General features: G+C 38.6%; 1 protein-coding gene across 2 annotated transcripts in view; it reads left to right on the top strand.

The window, feature by feature from the left end:
- The window catches only part of TIPARP (TCDD inducible poly(ADP-ribose) polymerase), a 32,557-nt gene extending 17,952 nt beyond the window's left edge, over positions 1-14,605 (top strand). For both annotated transcript variants that reach the window (XM_002716323.6, XM_089331031.1), the window contains exons 3-6: positions 4,569-4,737; positions 6,844-7,004; positions 11,629-11,907; positions 12,553-14,605. In XM_002716323.6, the coding sequence (XP_002716369.1) occupies positions 4,569-4,737; positions 6,844-7,004; positions 11,629-11,907; positions 12,553-13,000 (1,057 nt within the window). In that variant the 3' untranslated portion in view covers positions 13,001-14,605. The remainder of the gene's footprint in view (positions 1-4,568; positions 4,738-6,843; positions 7,005-11,628; positions 11,908-12,552) is intronic.
- The last annotated feature ends 5,138 nt before the right edge of the window (positions 14,606-19,743 follow it).

Raw genomic sequence — 19,743 nt, 5'->3', positions numbered from 1 at the left:
CTCTCTCATACCCCTTTATGGATGCCCTTAAGCCAGATACTGTTTTCATCTACCAGGATTATTGCACTCTGCTTTTACAAAGACTCCCTTCCTCCCCAGTCTCTAACATTGTCTCTCTTGTTCAAAAATTTTATTTTCTATTAGAGAGGAGAGTTCCCTGCCACTGTTTGATTCCCCAGTGCCTACAGTAATTGGAGTAGGCCAGGCTGGGAACTCAGTCTGGGTCTCCCATTAAAGAACCCAATTACTTGAGCCATCATCTGCTGTCTCCCAGGGTCTGCATTAGCAGGAAGCTGGAATCAGAAGTAAAGACAGGACTTGAACCTAGGTATTTTGAATGGAACATGGGTATCTTATCTGCTAGGCCAAATGACCATCCCTTCTGTTCAGTTTTCACATGTCGTGTATTTACTACTTTGACCCTTTGTCCCCATTTGCTCAATACTCTAAATTCCCACCCTTATACCTTCAGGCTCTGAGACTGTACTGACTCCCTCACCTCATGGCCTGATGTGTTTTACATTACCTTGTATACCCTAGTTCATATTTCTTTGTCTCTTATGTCTGAGGGTACTTCAAAGAGTTAATGAAAACATGAAATTAAAAGTGTCAATTTATTTGGATGCAAAAAACTTTTTAATATGAAGAAAATGTGTATTAAGAAAACTTTATCCATGGATTTCAAAATTCTTTGCACCAAAATAAACTTATACTTTTATTTTTCCACAAGCCATTTGAAGTACCATTGTACCCTTTTTTAAAAGGTTCCCTTTTTTGTTTGTTTGTTTGTTTGTTTGACAGGCAGAGTGGACAGTGAGAGAGAGAGACAGAGAGAAAGGTCTTCCTTTTGCCATTGGTTCACCCTCCAATGGCCGCCGTGGCCGGCGCACTGCACTGATCCGATGGCAGGAGCCAGGTACTTATCCTGGTCTCCCATGCGGGTGCAGGGCCCAAGGGGCCATCCTCCACTGCACTCCCGGGCCATAGCAGAGAGCTGGCCTGGAAGAGGAGCAACCGGGACAGAATCCGGTGCCCCGACCGGGACTAGAACCCCGTGTGCTGGCGCCACAAGGCGGAGGATTAGCCTATTGAGCCACGGCACCGGCCAAGGTTCCCTTTTCTAACTTCATGTCCTGCTCTTGTACTTACCCTTCTCCCAAAAAGCAAAATGCTTGAAGTGCTCTTGTTCTCTTACACAACTCTCTATTCACCATTGATATTTCCTAATATTTAAACAGTCTTAAACTTCTTTCTCTTACAGAAAGCTACCTTGGATTGATAAAGCCTCTTATTTTCCTGAACTTTATCCATTCCTGGACACCAATAAGCACTATCACTCCAGTAATGCCACCTGTCTGTTCTTTGTCTTTTCATTATCTGAATGTACTTTCCATTGATAGACATTTACTGCTTGCTTGATTATATGTTTTGTTGTTGTTCTCCTAAGCTCCTAGAAGACAGGGAATCACATCTGTTTAATTCTTTGTGTGTTACCTAATACAGGTCCACTATTACCATTACTGCACATAGATGGCTCATAACTGCTCTCTGATAATAGGAAACCTTGGTTTGATAGAGTGGTGAATGTTGAGCATTTGGCATATGTATTGCACACATTTGTGTGCAGAGCATGAAGGGAAAAACTCTTGGCTTTGGATGTTTAAAGCATTCCCTATTTAAGAGACAGCAGGTGGTAAAATTAATCTTATAAAAAGATAATTTAATGTTTTTCAAATTTGTTATTTTGCTTCTGTCAAGTTTAGAAAAGCATATGGAAATCAAATAAAGCTAAAACATTACTTTGATATATCAATCCAAAGAATAGTTGATTATGGTAAATTAGGATTTGTCATAGAAATTTCATAATGCCCCAAGGACTGAAATGCAGAGAGAATGTAGCAAAAGCTGCAGTTGTAGATGCCTTTCTCATGCAAATCATTATCTATGAGGTCTCAATAACACAGGCTTACAGAGTAATTGCTAGAGTGATGTCCAGAATAAAATCTGATATATAAACAGAAAGAAGCACTGGCTGTTGTATACAGTTAACATAATGACTGTAAGAACTCCTTGAAGGAAATGCTAAGGATTTGTTAACTCATAATTGGGAACAGTTGCTGGGAGATAAGTTTACAAGAGGAAAATATGTTTAGAAACTTGAAATGGTCTTAAGGTTTGTATCCTTCTTCCCAATCATAACATCTTCAAGTTAAATGAAAATGGTTTAAGGCAACTTGATATGAAGTTTAATTTAGCCATGAGAGTTGCAGTTTTTAGGCTTTTTTCTTCTTTCAGGATTTATCAGAAGAATTTTACTTTTGGTTTAAATATTCCTATTTACCACAAGGCCACAACAGCCAGAGCTGAGCCAGGCTGAAGCCAGAAGCCAGGAGTTTCTTCTGGGTTCCGCCTGTTGGTACAGGGACCCAAGCACTTGGGCCATCTTCTGCTGCTTTCCCAGGCATGTTAGCAGGGAGCTGGATAGGAAGTAGAGCAGCTGGGTCTCAAACCAGCATCCATATGTGATGCTGGCACAGCAGGTGGCAGCTTTACCTGCTCTGCCATAACACAGACCCTTGTCAGAGGTGTTTTGAGACGCAATAATTGGTATTCATGGGGGGAAAGGGAGAGAAATGTCTCAGGTTTGGAAGGTAATTTTATAGTCCTCATTGAACTGCTTCAATATCTACCTGAGCATATTAAAAGGACTAAGAACTCTGCAGTAAGTAAATTGTTTATCTGTAACCAAATGTTTTTCAAGCATTTAACTCCAAAGTTCTTTTTGCACAGAAGGAATACCTATTAGCTGTTTTTGAAACAAATTTTCTAAGAGTAGAATTTGGAAAGTGTTTCACTAACCAACAAAACCTATAGGTCAAAATTAATGCCTTTTTCAAAATTCTAATTTACAGCAGGGAAATAATTTAATTTTGGCAAAGTCTGTCCTAACATGGATTTCACATGTACCAGTCATTCTGAATGCCACTGGATCTGAAATATCCCATGTTTTTAGACATCCATTTAGAAATCTGGTATGGAAGAGTGGAAAGTATGGAGGAATATATTCAGGGATTTAGTTAATCTGCTAATATTTATGTTGCTATTTTATATCTAATTTTGTGTATTTTCTTGGGGAACTTTGCACACACACCAGTTGGTTAAGGGATGAAATGTTTCAGAAGCTAGGTGAAGTTCCATTGAAAAGCAGGGACAAATATTTTAATTTGACTGCACTACTCTTTATAAATTAATTTCTGATTCTGATAAATTAATGTTTGATTCATATGGTAGGACTTTTCCCACAAACAAAATGGTGATGTTTGTAGAGTGCTGGTACAGTAGCAGTGTACCAGATAAAATGACAAAAATATTTTCCTATCTAAATCTTTAATAATCTAAGCTATTTTTCTCTTCATGTTTTGCCAACATTTTTCTCCTCACAGGATAAAAGATAATATTGATGTTGGGTAAATGAGCAGTATTGGCTTCATCTGGGCTCATTTTATTTTCCCTTTTCTTTTTGTCTTTCATCAGGCAGTATTGTATAATGGTACTCAAAAAGCTCATGTAAAATAGAATGAAAAGGTAAATTCATTTTAGCACAAAAATTTTTTGAATTTCATGCAGTAGTTTTTTGATAATACACATTTTATGAACTTTTTGAAGACTCCTTGTATGCATGAATTTCAAATTTTCCCACCAAAATAAACTTTGATTTCATTTTCTGCAAATGGTTCACTCCCCCAGATGTCTGCCATGGCTGTGGCTGGCCCAGGGTCAAAGCTGGAAGCCAACAACTCAACCTAGGTATCCTATGTGGGTGGCAGGAACACAGTTACTTGCACTATCATTACTACCTCCCACAGTCTGCATTAGCAGAAATCTGGAGTTCAGTACCAAAGCCAAGTATTGAACAGAGGTATTCCAGTATGGGACACACATATCCATAAGGGACCAAGACATCTTAAATATTAGGCTAAATGCCTACCCCACCACAAACTATTTTTTAAAAAGGTTTTATTGGGGCCGCTACTGTGGCGTAGCAGGTTAAGCTGCTGCCTGCAGTGCCGGCATCCCATATGGGCGCCGGTTCAAGTCTCGGGTGCTCCATTTCCGATCCATCCAATAAACTTTATAAAGTGTACCTGTATATGTTCCTGTGCTTAGGTAAACTGATGCCTCTGAAAAGAGGGCAAGTTTCTAGAGAAATTTCGTTTGTTATTCTCTAAAACATCCTAAAATCGAATCCCTGATATTCTAAGACCAGGGTTGGGCTCATTGCATTTTGGAGGGAAGGGTGGGATTTTGATTTGTGGTAGGGCAATGGTACTGTGGCTTTCACAAATCCTGCAGTCTCCATGGCCTGGAAATTTTAGTCTTACAAAAGGGCACTTAGGGAATGGGTGCTAGAAAAGCAACCAGAAATTTCTTTTTATTCCGAGTAAAGCAAAAATTTGAAATTCAACAGCAGACTACTAGATAACTAGATATTTTTAATCTCCAATGAAAAGTTTAGATATTTTAATTTTGCAAATACATTAACAGTTTCTTTTCTTGGATCTTTTTAGAGGACAAGAATTTTGGGCAGATTTGAATGCCATGAATGTGCATGAAACAACTGAATTTGACCAACTACGAAGGCTGTCTACACCATCCTCTAGCAATGTCAACTCTATTTACCATACAGTCTGGAAATTCTTCTGTAGGGACCACTTTGGTTGGAGAGAATATCCTGAGGTACTTACAAGTTCTTTTTTAAAAGGCAATTTTTTTTTTTCTGTCTGTCCTTCCTGCCTGCCTGCCTAACTGTGACTAGGCAGAAATATAAATTGTAATCAGAGAGTTTATGGATATGAAATGGAGTCTTACTGATAAAAATAAAAATATTTCTCTTCATTTTTCTGAAAATGTGTTTCTTTCCATTAATCAGAAATCCATCCTATAGGATACCCATGTTATCAGTGAAGTACCTAAACCTGGTGCGACTTTTGAAATAATTTTAATGAGATGAAAACTGGTATAGATTTTGGCTATATCTGACTCCTATGGGATCAGAAGCCTAATGGAAGCAGTCAGTCACTCTCAGGTCACTGGAAAAAGTAGTGGAAAATAGTTGAGCTGTGGTCAAGCAAATGAATTTTGTTATATGTACACATGCCATCTATATCCAGAGATTGTGAGAATAGTTCATCATTCACAAAATAAGATTTCAAGATGATTATGATTTATTTTACCTCTGAATGATAATCCTGAGTCAGTTTTAAATTTAAATGCCCTGTAATAGCCTTTAAAGATTAGTTTACCTTCTACAGATCTGATCTTGTTAATTTGGCTAAATTAATTTCTGGCCTTACAATAAGGAAGAATTGACCCTCCCTAGATTTTTTTAAGGCATTAGTAAAAGAAAAAATGACCTAGTTATTATGTTAATTACTGTAAAACACAATATTGACTAAATTTCTGACTCCCTTTTAGGCAATCGCTAGTAAGAAGCTATCTAAAATGTATTATAGGACCAGCATTTTAGAGTAGCAGGTTAAGCTGCCACTTGGGAGGCTGGCATCACAGAGTCCTCATTCAAGTCCCAGCTGCTCTGCTTTGATCCAGTTCCCTGTTAATGCGCCTGATAAGGCAGTTGAAGATGACCAAGTATTTGGGACCCTGCCACCCACGTGGGAGATCTGGATGGAGTTCCTGGCTCTTGACTTCAGCCTGGCCCAGACTGCTGTTATGACCATTTGGGAGAGTGAATCAGCAGGTGGAAAATTCTCTCTCCCTCCCTCTCTCTCACACACAAAAGCCAGTGAATGGAAGATTTCTATCTGTCTCTCCCTTCCAACTCTCCATGTCTTTCTGTCTACCTTTCAAACAAATAAATCTTTAAAAGTAAAATGTTTTCTAGAATATGTGTACTGTCCCTATATTTTTCCATAGAGGTGTTTTGTTTTTTTCTTTCTTTAAACATTACCATCTTTAATTCCTTTTTTGAAAATTATCTTTAAAAATAAAAATAAAATATTGGGGCCAGCATTGTGCCATAGCTGGGATGCCAGCATCTCAATGGAGCCAATTCATGCCCCAGCTGCTCCCGTTCCTTGCTAATGGCCTAGGAAAAGCAGCGGAAGATGGCCCAACTGTTTAGGGCCCTGCCACCTATGTAGGAGACCTGGATGAAGCTCCTGGCTCGCTGGTGGCTATTAGGACCATCTGGGCAGTGAACCAGCAGGTAGAAGTTCTTTCTCTTTCTGTAACTCTGACTTTAAAAATAAATAAAATCTTTAAAACAGAAATCTCTAGGACATTGTCAAGGTTCAAAATAGAATAGTTTCTTGGGTTTCACGTTTCAAAAGATGGTTATCCATGTATGGCTGGAGCTGTGGCATAGTGAGTAAAGTCGCAGCCTGCAATGCCAGCATCCCATATGGGCACCGGTTTGAGACCTAGATTCTGCATTTCTGATCCAGCTCTCTGCTGTGGCCTGGGAAAGCAATAGAACATGGCGCAAGTGCATGAGCCCCTTCACCACATGGGAGACCCGGAAGAAGATTCTGGAACCATTGGATGGAAGCTTACTTGCTCTCTCTGCCTCTGCCTTTCAAATAAATAAATAAGTTTTTTTTTTTTTTAAGGTTATCCGTGCTCTTCTGGACAGGGAACAACTTTCTGCTGTGCATTTCTGAGGCCCTACTTATAAAGAGAATTAATTTGACTCACTGTTCTTTATTGAATTTCTGTGATGTTAACAGTGAGGTTAACTCTTTTTGCCTCTAGTTATGTTTTCATATTTTATAGTGATTATTAATTGACTTGGTTTATTTCTTTACCTTGTTTTCTACTCCATAGTCTGTTATTCGATTGATTGAAGAAGCCAACTCTCGGGGTCTGAAAGAGGTCCGGTTTATGATGTGGAATAACCATTACATCCTCCACAACTCATTCTTTAGAAGAGAAATAAAAAGGAGACCCCTCTTCCGCTCCTGTTTTATACTGCTTCCATATTTACAGTAAGTATCTATTGAAAATTATCATATTTAGACTTATTTTATGTAGATGCACCACTTACTGCCAGAGAGAAGATTTTACATTAAGAGAATTTCTTAGTTAGTACTTAAAGAATGAGAAAATCTGAATTTTTTGGATTTAATCCTTTGATAAATAGCGTTTAGATAAGCTACAATGAACCTGACACTGAAAGAATGAATATCCTGTTGTAGTTTTTGAACTGAAAAGGAGAGTAAACATTTTTTTATAACTAAAAGTAATTATGTTTGAATGAGGCACAGAGCTTGCATTTGCCTTTCATGGAAGATTGAGTTTCCCTTTCATGAAGGACTACTTCCACGATGAGACATTCTGTGTTCCTAGACTGTGCTTTTCATGTTATTTACATTCTCATTTGCTAAGAAAGGCATATTGTCCTATGGTACACAGTAAAACTGTTATACTAAATATAATTTCTTAATAAAAAGGTTAAATTGAATTCACCTTTCTGAACTGTAAGTGATCTCTTCTTCCATTTTCCCAAATGCCTTTTCTTGCTTTCTTCTCCAGATGGCCTACTAACATATCTCCATAGGTACTAAAAGGTAGGGCTCATTACCATTAGCATGGCCATTTTTGAAAGGCAGTGTCTTCAGAGAAATCATTAAATACTTCAGTCAGTCAGATAAATCATCTTTACGGCCTGATTTTGAAAATGATACTAGGTTTACATGATGTTGTGAACTTAGGAAATCTAAAATAGTATTGGTTGGTGTCTTAGCTGTGAAGTGAAGTTGCTGTTTTTATATTCCTACTTTTTAAAATTTCAATTCCAAACTGTTTTCCCCAAGTTGTTATGACAAAATCTTAATGATTCTAATTCTAGTATTGCAGTGGGAACATTAAAGACAAAATGCAAATGAAAATCCCTGAAATGATCAATATCTAAAAGAAATGTGCAATAAGACCAGTTTTAAAAGTATATATTGGCTTGGGTTAAGTGTGTGCTTTCTTTCAAGTCCAAATGTGAATAATCTTACCTTGTAGGGTTTTTTAATTAGAACTAATAAAAATGCCATTTTTGTGATTGGCTAGCACAGCTGGAGATAGTGTCAGTGTCCAGTAGTTAGGAACATATTGTTCTCCTGGTGAGACAGTAGAACTCATTAGTTGAGACCAGCAGTTTGGCATGCTGAGCCAATCAAGCAAGATGTTGCTTCTGTGTGATGGTAAGTGTGCTCATTCTAGTGCTGCACTGTTGGGGAAGTTTTAATAAATGATGAAAATATATTTCAGTCTTAAAGCAAGTAATTATGAAATATCTCTTTTTTAAACTTAGGCTTGTTTTATAGAAGTATGAATTATAAAAATAAAATAAGCAGTAGTAGAATTAATGCCACTCTGTAGCATTACTACATTTATAGTATAGGCTTACAAAAGAAGGTAAATGGTTACTCTTTCCTTTTTCTCTTTAAAGTTTCCATTTTATTCTTCCTCTCTGAAACAGTGATAATAAAGTAAGAAGTCAGCAAATCAAAAACATTGGATGTAGGAACTTAGGATCAGAGAAACATTAAGTTTACCAGGCGGTGTGGATAAATGTAGCCATCCTCTCGGCCCTAGTTGGGGCTGAGGGACACTTGAACTGGCTTGCTAAGAAGAAAAAAATGGGAAATTGGTTCCAAAAAGTGAATTTCAGAAGTAGACTCCAGAGACTATGATGTTAGCTAAGGAGAAAGTTTTATTTTGTGTTTAAGTGTTACTAAATGCAAAGTGTCAAAGAAAAGCAGGTTTTAAAAAAAACTACAGTTGTCAGGAAATCAGATATCCAAGGGATATGGAGAGGGGCTAAAAATAAAGGATTTGTATTATCTGATTTCCTGACATTTCTTCAGAATAATGGTGATTTTTTAAGGAGTTGTAGAACTTTGGGAGTCTGATTAAAGCTATGGGGCCTCTCTTCAGAAAAACATACTGTTGTCCCAGGAAAATGTACCAGTTCCAAGGCTCCAAAGAAATCTCTCAGGGCCCTAAGAAAATGCTGCATTATCATGAGGGTTGAAGGAACCAGTGACACTTTAAATCTGCCCCTGAATTTAAAAAGCCCCAAGGGGATTAAGTAAACCTTACACTGTACACCCAGGACTTTGTTCTTGTCCCTCAAAGGGACTTTGAGACACGTTGAATTGAAGGCACAGCCACTTGAAAGTGGTGTGTGTTAAGGCAGTTGTGCCTCCATAACTTTCAACTGATCCAGCCATCTCTTAACAATAAAAAGACTGTAATATAGTAGAAGTAATCAAAGTCAGGCAAATATAGATTGGAATCTTGGTAGCCCATCTATCACTTTCTAGCCTTTTTAAAAAAAATTGTATTAAATTGTGAATTATGTGGAAATGTAAAGAATATGAATTCAGAAACTTCCTAGATGGGCTTGAATTCAGATCCTGTCTCTGCTCTTTGCTAATATGCTAGGCCAAATTAATTTTTTAATAAAAAAATATTTATTTATTTAAAAGGCAGAGTGACATAGATACGGGAGAGACAGAAAATTTTCTGTTCGTTGGTTTCAGCCCTCAGATGACTGTAATAGCTAGGGCTGGGCCAGCCCCAAGTCTGGAGCCAGACACACCATGTGGGTCTCCAACAGTGTGGCAGGGGCCCAAATATTTGGGCCTTCATCCTCTGCTTTCCCACGCGCATTAGCAGGGAGATGTGAGTGGAGCTGCTGGGACTGGAACTGGCACTCTAATGGGATGCCAGTGTTGCAAGCAGCATCTTAACCCACTGTACTACAGTGCCAGTCCCTGTTTAATCTTTCTGAACATCAGTTTATTTGAAAAGTAGGGATAAGCAGCCTGTATTGCAGGGCTATTGAGATAGTTAATACTACTCTGCGTAAAATGCCTGAGCCATACTATTTGTTTGTCCTAGGTGGCTATGATAATGATGTGGGTTACAGTAAGATCTGCTCTTTGGAGATTAGATGCATGTTCACATACAGTTACAACCTTTGTGTCACAGAGCTCTTGAAGATTTCAGTTTCCTAATCCACTTTGACAGACATGATTGCTTCCACTGTTTACCAATGACTGTTACAGTTCCCTGGCCCTGAAACTGGGTCTCAAGGTCAGGATTTCCTTAACTTTGCTTCCTTTTTTTAAAATTTTTTTCCTGTTTTGAAAACGCCTAAAAAATATAATTTAAATTTATGCATTTATACAAGCAGGAATAAATAATTTACCAAAGTTACTATTTGTCTCTGAATTCATTTTTCACATTAAGAGACCTGAATTTAAAGGTTCACAGATAGATTCCAGTGTCTGGTTTATAGTGATTAGCTCCATCTTAAGCACACCAAAGCTATAAAATTTGAATAGTACTGGTAGTCTTTGAAAATTAAGGAAATGTCAGATATTTATCAGCTTTCAATGCCTGGCCCATGATTTTTATTTTTATACAGAAATTAAAGTAAGCTTTATGTCCTTATATGCTTCCTTCTTGCCACCTACACTTATTTTTCTCCCATCCTATACAACCTTTAGTGATAATGTCTTTTCTGCTTAGTATCAGCAAAGTTTATAGAAAAGCATAAAATTATTGTTGTTGCCTTGAAACAGTGTTTCTTTATAGGCAAAAGAGTAATCTAGGAAGATTTAAAAGTAAATATTTATAAATTGGCTGTTAATTGTTTGCCTTGTATCAATACATTCCAGAATTTCTTTCACAGCGGGGAGACCAGGAAGAAGCTAACAGGTTATCTATGTGCAGGCGGTGCTTCTCTAGAATTTTCTGTTTTGTAAATATACATTTTTATTTTTAATTTTTTAAAATATTTATTTATTTACTTGAGAGACATTTACAGAGAGAAAGAGAGACAGAGAGAGAGGTCTCTATCCACTAGTTCACTCCCCAGATGGCCACAACAGCTGGAGCTGAACCAATCTAAAGCCAGGAGCCAAGAACTTCCTCTGGGTCCCCACATGAGTGGAGGGGCCCAAGGACCCAGCCGTCTTCCACTGTTTTCCCAGACCATCAGCAGGGAGCTGGATCGGAAATGGAGCGGCTAGGACTCGAACCGACTCATGGGATCATGGGATGCCGACTCCACAGGCGGATGCTTAATTAACCAACTATGCGATAGCACTGGCCCCCATTTTTTTAAACAAGCATTTAATCTATTCAAATTGTTATTTTAGGTACTGCTATAGAACACTGTAGTGGGCCGGCACCGTGGCTCACTAGGCTAATCCTCCACCTAGCAGCACTGGCACACTGGGTTCTAGTCCCAGTTGGGGGGCCGGATTCTGTCCCGTTGCCCCCCTTCCAGGCCAGCTCTCTGCTATGGCCCAGGAGTGCAGTGGAGGATGGCCCAAGTGCTTGGGCCCTGTACCCCATGGGAGACCAGGAGAAGCACCTGGCTCCTGCCTTCGGATCAGCGTGGTGCGCCCGCCACAGCGTGCCGGCCGTGGCGGCCATTGGAGGGTGAACCAACGGCAAAAGGAAGACCTTTCTCTCTGTCTCTCTCTCTCACTGTCCACTCTGCCTGTCAAAAAACAAACAAACAAACAAAAAAAAAACCACTGTAGTGGAGGATATACTTATTTCTGAGTGTTTTATGTTGATATTCCTTCCTGTTTGTTTTAGGACACTTGGTGGGGTTCCCACACAGGCTCCTCCGCCTCTAGAATCAACCTCATCTTCACAAATCATCTGTCCTGATGGAGTCACCTCAGCAAACTTTTACCCAGAAACTTGGGTTTATATGCATCCATCTCAGGACTTCATCCAAGTGCCTGTTTCTGCAGAGGACAAGAGTTACCGAATCATTTACAATCTTTTTCATAAGACTGTGCCTGAGTTTAAGTATAGAATTTTGCAAATATTGAGAGTCCAAAACCAGTTTCTTTGGGAGAAATATAAAAGGTGAGTGAGAGTGAAGAAAAGTACAAGAGAGCTTTACTTGTAATGTAGCTAACATCAAAACCAAACATAGTAAACACTTGCCTAGGATTTAATATGTTCATCTTTTTCCATATATATTTACTCATACAATCCTCATGGTAGACCTATAAATAGGCTTATTGTAATTTACATTTTACAGAGAGGAAACTGAGTCACAGAAAAAAATTCAGTAATTTGCCAGAGATCGTGCAGCTAATAAGATACGATGCTGGAATTTTAACCCTAGCAGTCCAGCAAAGAGGCCTTGCTCTTAATCCCTTTACTATGCTGCCTCTCAGGTCAACAGATTAATGTAGTACAGAAGTATTATGTGCAGATTTGAGAAATCTAAGAATTAACAGATGCTCAGATTGGAGGAATTAGACAAAGCATCCCAAGCAAGGTAAGATACGAGAACTAGATTTGGAATGGAAGAGAAAGCAATTCAATGATTGGAAAAGGACTTTTCTGAGATGCAAGATAAAAGTTAAAACTTCCAATATCATCTTTGATGACTCTTTGGTAGCTACTTTAATATTTCTTCCCCCATGATACCCTAAGGAGAAATTTATGATTATGCCATGCCTATTAAATTGATCTGTATTTCCTGTCCACTTTTTGTAATAGGAAAAAGGAATACATGAACAGGAAAATGTTTGGCCGTGACCGAATAATAAATGAAAGACATTTGTTTCATGGAACATCTCAGGATGTGGTTGATGGAATCTGCAAGCACAACTTTGATCCCCGAGTCTGTGGAAAGCATGCTACAATGTTTGGACAAGGCAGTTACTTTGCAAAGAAGGCAAGCTACTCTCATAACTTTTCTAAGAAGTCCTCCAAGGGAATCCATTTCATGTTTTTGGCCAAAGTGCTGACCGGCAGATATACAATGGGCAGTCATGGTATGAGAAGGCCCCCTCCAGTCAATCCTGGCAGTGTCACCAGTGACCTATATGACTCTTGTGTGGATAATTTCTTTGAGCCTCAAATTTTTGTCATTTTTAATGATGACCAGAGTTATCCTTATTTTGTTATCCAATATGAAGAAGTCAGTAACACTGTTTCCATTTGAAAAATCTTGGTACTGCTAAATTATTTGATATGAACTCAATCCAGCATTTGTAGCAGGTTTTGAGTGGGTGGGACTGGGTGGGGAACAGCATTGGACATTAATAGGGCACTTTTCAGACCCAGTTTTTTAAGTGCTAGAAAGTGTAAATTTTTTTTTAAGAAAAACAAGTTTTAAAGTGATCACTTATTCTTTAATTATTTACTAATTGTTAGTGTACTCAGTGTGGAAAAGACTACAAATTACATACTCTTTTCATTCACACTTGTACATAGAGACAGCAATATTATTAGAAGCATTAAAAAAAAAAAAACTGAACAGCCTAACTAATTAAATGTGGCTTGGGTTGGGTAGAAGTTTGGTCAAATGAGATGGAGGCTGTGAACAAAGTGAGGATTCCATTTATTTACATTGATAAAACTGACTGGAAATAATACTACCAGGCTTATTTCCCCTCCAAAGCATCACCGCTTTGGTGTAGTATAAGTTGTTAATTCTGATGGGTGGAAAAAAATTTTTTTGTTTCCATAAGCAGGACTAATATACATCACCCGATCACAGAGAGTGTCAATGACTGACTGTTCTGGCTGGGTTTGCTTGTATTCAGAATTCTGTTTAGAGAACAATTTTAAAAAGAAAATACCATTTGAAGAATTTTTGTCACCAGCAAAATTTTTCTCTAACTAGTTACATGAATTGTGTTGTTAAACTTCAGCCTTGGAAAACTCAGTTTCTTCCATTATCATCCACTTTAGCTTGAAGGAGTTGGGCAGCTAATTTTTTTAAAGCCAGTCTTGAGGATTAGAAAGAACTATTATGCTCTTTTGGGGTTCCGAAAGATTTAGAGAAAGGAAATAACATCTTACAACTAAATTGATACGGTTTATTGCTGTGCTAGCACAAATTAGATTCTCAGAAGTATTTGAGTTGGAATTATTGTTAAAGTTGGTAATCCCATCCCTATGCCTGCTTTGTCAGGTGCAGCTGGGTTCCCTGGCTGACTCTGTATCTTACACTACATAACAGAAACACGGACTTGGGAATTGTGCCACTGGCCCAGGTAGAGCGCTGTTAGGTGAATATGCTGTTGCCTCAGTTTAGAGAGAGAGCAGGTAGGTGTACTTCACCCTTGGCAAAGCAAATAACCTGGATTTACAAAAGTGGAAGTGGTTCACAAAATAATTAACAGAATTATTTCATATACTAAGCTCTCCTAGTATATTGTGGTTATGTCATTTACCCAAAACTTCAGGAACTTCTGTGTTGTTTAAAGCAAGATATATCTATACTGATGTCTCAGTGAATCAGTCTGTTTAAGCACTTGTCAGGGCTTCCACACAGTTATTTATTTTGCCGTAGTTGATCCTGTTGTTTGCTGCCATTGGCATGAAACGGGCAACTGTGGCTGTTACAGTTGTTCTTTCATTCAGTTATAACTTGTAAACCAGTGATTCCCAGTCTTTTTCAAATTAAGACACCTTGCCCATTGCTTATTTGATTTTATGAAACTTGTTCCTTTTTTCTCCCTAAAGAAAATGAAAGCTTTATGACATATTTATTTTTTTAATAAAACTAAGCAAAAATAAAAGTTATGGTAATTCTTTAAAACTTGTGTTGTTGTCTTGTTTCCATTTAAGATACTTGAATTAGACGTGCTGTGTAAATGCTGGCTGGCTGCCTGATTGGTTGCTTGTTGTCTAAACTTCAGTGGTAATGCACAGAAAGTTCTTCAGCTAGCAGTTGAGTGTCAGTCACAAGGGAAGAATGAGTAGTCTACTTTATAGATAAGTATTTGGAGGAAACTGACTACTTTTATGTTAGCAAACGTCTATAGAGAAAACCTTAAGTGGGTTGTCACCTTCAGCATGTGACAGCCTTAAATTTTAGCCAAATGAAAGTCTTATTAACGGTATATGTATATCTTTTGTAATGGTTCTGTGAATTTAAAACATAGTAAATGTCATTTGGTGATTTTCTTCGCAGCAGCTCAACTGTAATTTATAGCCAGAAAGCTGGAATTTAACATGGTTGAGATTCCCTGAGATATTCCGGTGTCATATAATGCTATATAGATGGAGATTTTTGTGTGTGAAGTTTATAAATACTGGATTCCTTAAAATGATTAATGTAAATCCCCAACTCTTATTGTCTTATTGTAAACCTGTTTTTATAAATTATTATTCATTTATAAAAATAATCATTAGGTTCTGAAATTCTAACCTTTAAAGCATTTTTATTGATAATCCATGAAAATGACTAAATGAAAGGGAATATTCAGTTACCAATGCCACATTGCTAGTTTAAAACTGTACTAAATACTGTCGGTTTAAGTCAAAGGGATATTTTTCTTTTATTTAGACTATAAAATATTTGTTTCTCTTTAATTGGAATAAAACAGTTAAATGCATTTTAGAAATTTCTGCATTACAGAATCTTATATCACATAGTTATTGCTATACTATGTGATTAAAAAAAAGTCTTGGACCAATTGCTCTTTAACTTGGTTAGTTTTAGCCTTTGGAAGACTTAAAAAAAGCTAAACATGTTCCAACTTTGCAAAGTTTCTAACTCTACAAAGTGTTTTTGTAAAGTGCTATATAAAAAACTGATACTACTTATTTACAAATTAAAAGGTTAATTTTCTTTAGGAAAGATAATTTTCAAAACCCATGTGATTTATTGATTTAATTACTTTATTACAGGCAAGCTAAAGAAGTGAAACAGCACTTTAGCTTACTAACCTAAGTTACCTGTAGGCTATCATTGTAGGATATGTAGGATATATCATTGTAGGATATATGGGTGCCCTTCGAGTCCCAGCTGCTGCTATTCCCATCTGTCTCCCTGCTAATGTGCCCAGGAAAGCAATGGAAGATGGCTTAAGTGCTTGGGCTTCTACCATCCTTGTGGGAGACACAGATGAAGCTCCTGGATTGGGCATGACCTCGTCCCGGCCATGGGAGTCATTTGGGTAGTGAACCAGGGACGGTAAAAAAGGTAATGTTTTGGCAAATTCTTCAAACTAGAGGAGTGGTACCTAGCCATTTTAAATATGTCAGGATTTCGCAGACCCTTATGATAGTACTTAATTATACTTCAGCAATGATTAATGAAATGCAGAATGACCAAAAGCTACTAACAATTCAGTGATTCTTTTTTTGTAAACAATGACTCTACACAACCACATGTACCTACATTTGATATTTGGAATTTACTTAGTCTATATTTGGTGCTCAGGTAAATTAATGAACTTGTGATCATTTCCATAAGCTGCTGTAATTTGTAATTTACAGACTGGGACAGGTTGGGAAACTCTGGGCTGAATTATTTCTGTATTCAAGTTTAAATAATTGGGGCCAGTGCTGTGGTGTGGAGGGTAAAACTGCTGCCTGCAGTGTCGTCATCCCATTTGGGTGCTGGTTTGAGTCCCAGCTGCTCCACTTTGATCCAGCTCTCTGCTGATGGCCTGGGAAAGCAGTGGAAGATGGTATAAGTCCTTGGGCCCCAGCACCCTGTGGGAGACCTGGAAGAAGCTCCTGGCTCCTGGCTTTGGATCAGCGCAGCTCCAGCTGTTGCGGCCATCTGGGGAGTGAACCAGCAGATGGAAGACCTCTGTCTCTGCCTTTGCCTCTTTGTACCTCTGCCTTTCATGTAATTAATTTAAAAAAAAAGTTTAAATAATTTCCTTTTATACCTAGGTGTATATTCTTAATTGTAGCCAATCTTAAAATAGCCTTAACAGGCTCAACCAGTTTTCAAGAGCCTCTACTGCTAATGCTTAGCATTTGGTGGACCCCGTGTTAGAGACAACAGAGCTGTACTTTGAAGTGTTTCACATGATATTAAGGACTATCTAACAGATTTAGGTGACAAGAGCACACTAACCAGGTGTGCTGCTCAACTGCATGATTATGTGGTATTCATCTTTATTAATAAACTTGTGCAGCCATCAATTTATAATCTGTTTTTTTGAGCAGCAGTGATGAATTGAGTAATAATCCCTTCTGACAAAAGCTGCGCTTTGGAAGATTTTACTGAATAGGACCTTGGTCAAGGATGTGGTTTCTTTTTTTTTTTTTTTTTTTTTTTTTCGACAGGCAAAGTTAGAGAGAAAGGTCTTCCTTCCGTTGGTTCACCCCCCAAATGGCTGCAATGGCCAGCGATGCGCTGATCCAAAGCCAGGAGCCAGGTGCTTCCTCCTGGTGTCCTAGGCGGGTGCAGGGGCCCAAACACCTGGGCCATCCTCCACTGCACTCCTGGGCCACAGCAGAGAGCTGGACTGGAAGAGCAGTAACCTGGACAGAATCCGGTGCCCCAACTGGGACTAGAACCCGGGATGCTGGTGCCACAGGTGGAGGATTAGCCTAGTGAGCCACAGCACTGGCCAAGGATGTGGTTTCTAAACTGGGTACAATAAACTGTCTGATTTAGGGGTAGCATCCATAAATTCTAATTCAGTGTTGTTCTCAGTGATCTAAGCTTTAGTTCTAACCATTTGTAAATGTTGAATTTTTTTTTTTTTAAAGATTGTTTTATTTGGCAGCCGGTGCTGTGGTGCAGTGGGTTAACGCCCTGGCCTGAAGTGCCGGTATCCCATATGGGCACCGGTTCTAGTTCTGGCTGCTCCACTTCCAAATCAGCTCTCTGCTATGGCCTGGCAAAGCAGTAGAAGATGGCTCAAGCCCTTGGGCCCCTGCACCCATGTGGGAGACCTGGAAAAAGCTCCTGGCTTCAGATCAGTGCAGCTCCAGCCGTTGAGACCATCTGGGGATTGAACCATCGGATGGAACACCCCTCTCTCTCTCTACCTCTCCTCTCTCTGTATAACTCTGACTTTCAAATAAATACATAAATCTTTAAAAAAAAAAAAGATTTATTTATTTGAAAGTCAGAGTTACACAGAGAGAGAAGGAGAGGCAGAAAGAGAGAAAGGTCTTCCATCCGCTGGTTCATTCCCCAGTTAGCCACAAAGGCCGGAGCTGCACTGATCCAAAGCCAGGAGCCTCCTCCGGGTCTCCTATGTGGGTGCAGGGCCCAAGGACTTGGGCCATCTTCTACTTCTCCCAGGCCATAGCAGAGAGCTGATTTGGAAGTGGAGAAGCCAGGTCTTGAACTGGTTCTCCTAAGGGATGCCCACACCGCAAGTGGCGCCTCTACCTGCTATGCCACAGTGCCAGCCCCGCTGAATTTCTTCTAAATGCAATCTTTTTTTTTTAAATCTAGAAGTTTTATTCCAGCAATCCACTTTTTAAATATATCCTAAATATATGCAAATTGGAAAGCATATGTATGTCATAACACAAATTTGACCAATTCTTATTTAAATTAACTATGATATATATTTTTAATAGAAAACATTTTTTGGATTATAGCAGTTCTTCCTCGTGATACTTACTTTTCCACCCCCAAACCATCCCATTTCCTACTCCCTCTCCCATCCCATTCTTCATTAAGATTCATTTTTAATTATCTATATACAGAAGATCAACTCTATACTGAGTAAAGATTTCAATGGTTTCCACCCACAGACACAAAATATAAAGTACTATTTTGAAGATTAGTTTTACCATTAATTCTTACAGTACAATACATCAAGGACAGAGGTCCTACATGGGGAGCAAGTGCACAGTGACTCCTGTTGCTTTAACAATTGACACTCTTATTTATGACGTCGGTAATCACCTGAGGCTGTTGTCATGAGCTGCCAAGGCTATGGAAGCCTCTTGAGTTCACCAACTCTGACCTTATTTAGACAAGGCTACATCAAGTGGAAGTTCTTTCCTCCCTTCAGAGGCCCCTTCTTTCCACCGAGATCTCACTCACAGAGATCTTTCATTTACATCATTTTTTTTTTTTTTTTTTTTTTTTTGCCACAGTGTCTTGGCATTTCATGCCTGAGATACTCTCATGGGCTTTTTAACCAAAACTGAATGCTTTAAGGGCTGATACTGAGGCCAGAGTGCTGTTTAGGGCATTTGTCATTCTGAGTCTGCTGTGTATCCCTGTGTGTCACTAGCCATCAGGGAAATGCAAATCAAAACCACAATGAGGTTTCACCTCACCCCAGTTAGAATGGCTCACATGCAGAAATCAACTAACAACAGATGCTGGCGAGGATGTGGGGAAAAAGGGACACTAACCCACTGTTGGTGGGAATGCAAACTGGTAAAGCCACTGTGGAAGACAGTTTGGAGATTCCTTATAAACCTGAATATAGCCCTACCACACGACCCAGCCATCCCACTCCTTGGAATTTACCCAAGGGAAATTAAATTGGCAAATAAAAGAGCTGTCTGCACCTCAATGTTTATTGCAGCTGAATTCACAATAGCTAAAACCTGGAATCAACCTAAATACCCATCAACAGAAGACTGGATAAAGAAATTATGGGATATGTACTCTGTGGAATACTACACAGCAGTAAAAAAAATGAAATCCGGTCATTTGCAACAAAGTGGAGGAATCTGGAAAACATCATGCTGAGTGAAATAAGCCAGTTTCAAAGGGACAGATATCATATTTTCTCCCTGATTGGTGACAACTAACTGAGCAGCTAAAAGGAAACCTGTAGAAGTGAAACACACTATGGGAAGCAATGAATTAATCAGTCCTTGTCCTGTTGAGGAACAGCTTACTCTTTTATTCTTTTTAGTATTTTATTTTTCTACTTAATACCATTGGTTCAACTCTGATTAACAGAGAATTATTCTTAAGTGTTTAAACCCAACTGAAAATTGATCCCTTTT

This window comes from Oryctolagus cuniculus, chromosome 4 (genome assembly GCF_051225735.1).
Source record: "Oryctolagus cuniculus isolate XC-2025 breed Fujian yellow rabbit chromosome 4, ASM5122573v1, whole genome shotgun sequence".
In the NCBI taxonomy this organism is placed as follows: Eukaryota; Metazoa; Chordata; class Mammalia; order Lagomorpha; family Leporidae; genus Oryctolagus; species Oryctolagus cuniculus.
The sequence above is the reverse complement of the archived record's forward strand: the minus strand, read 5'-3'. Positions and strand labels throughout refer to the sequence as shown.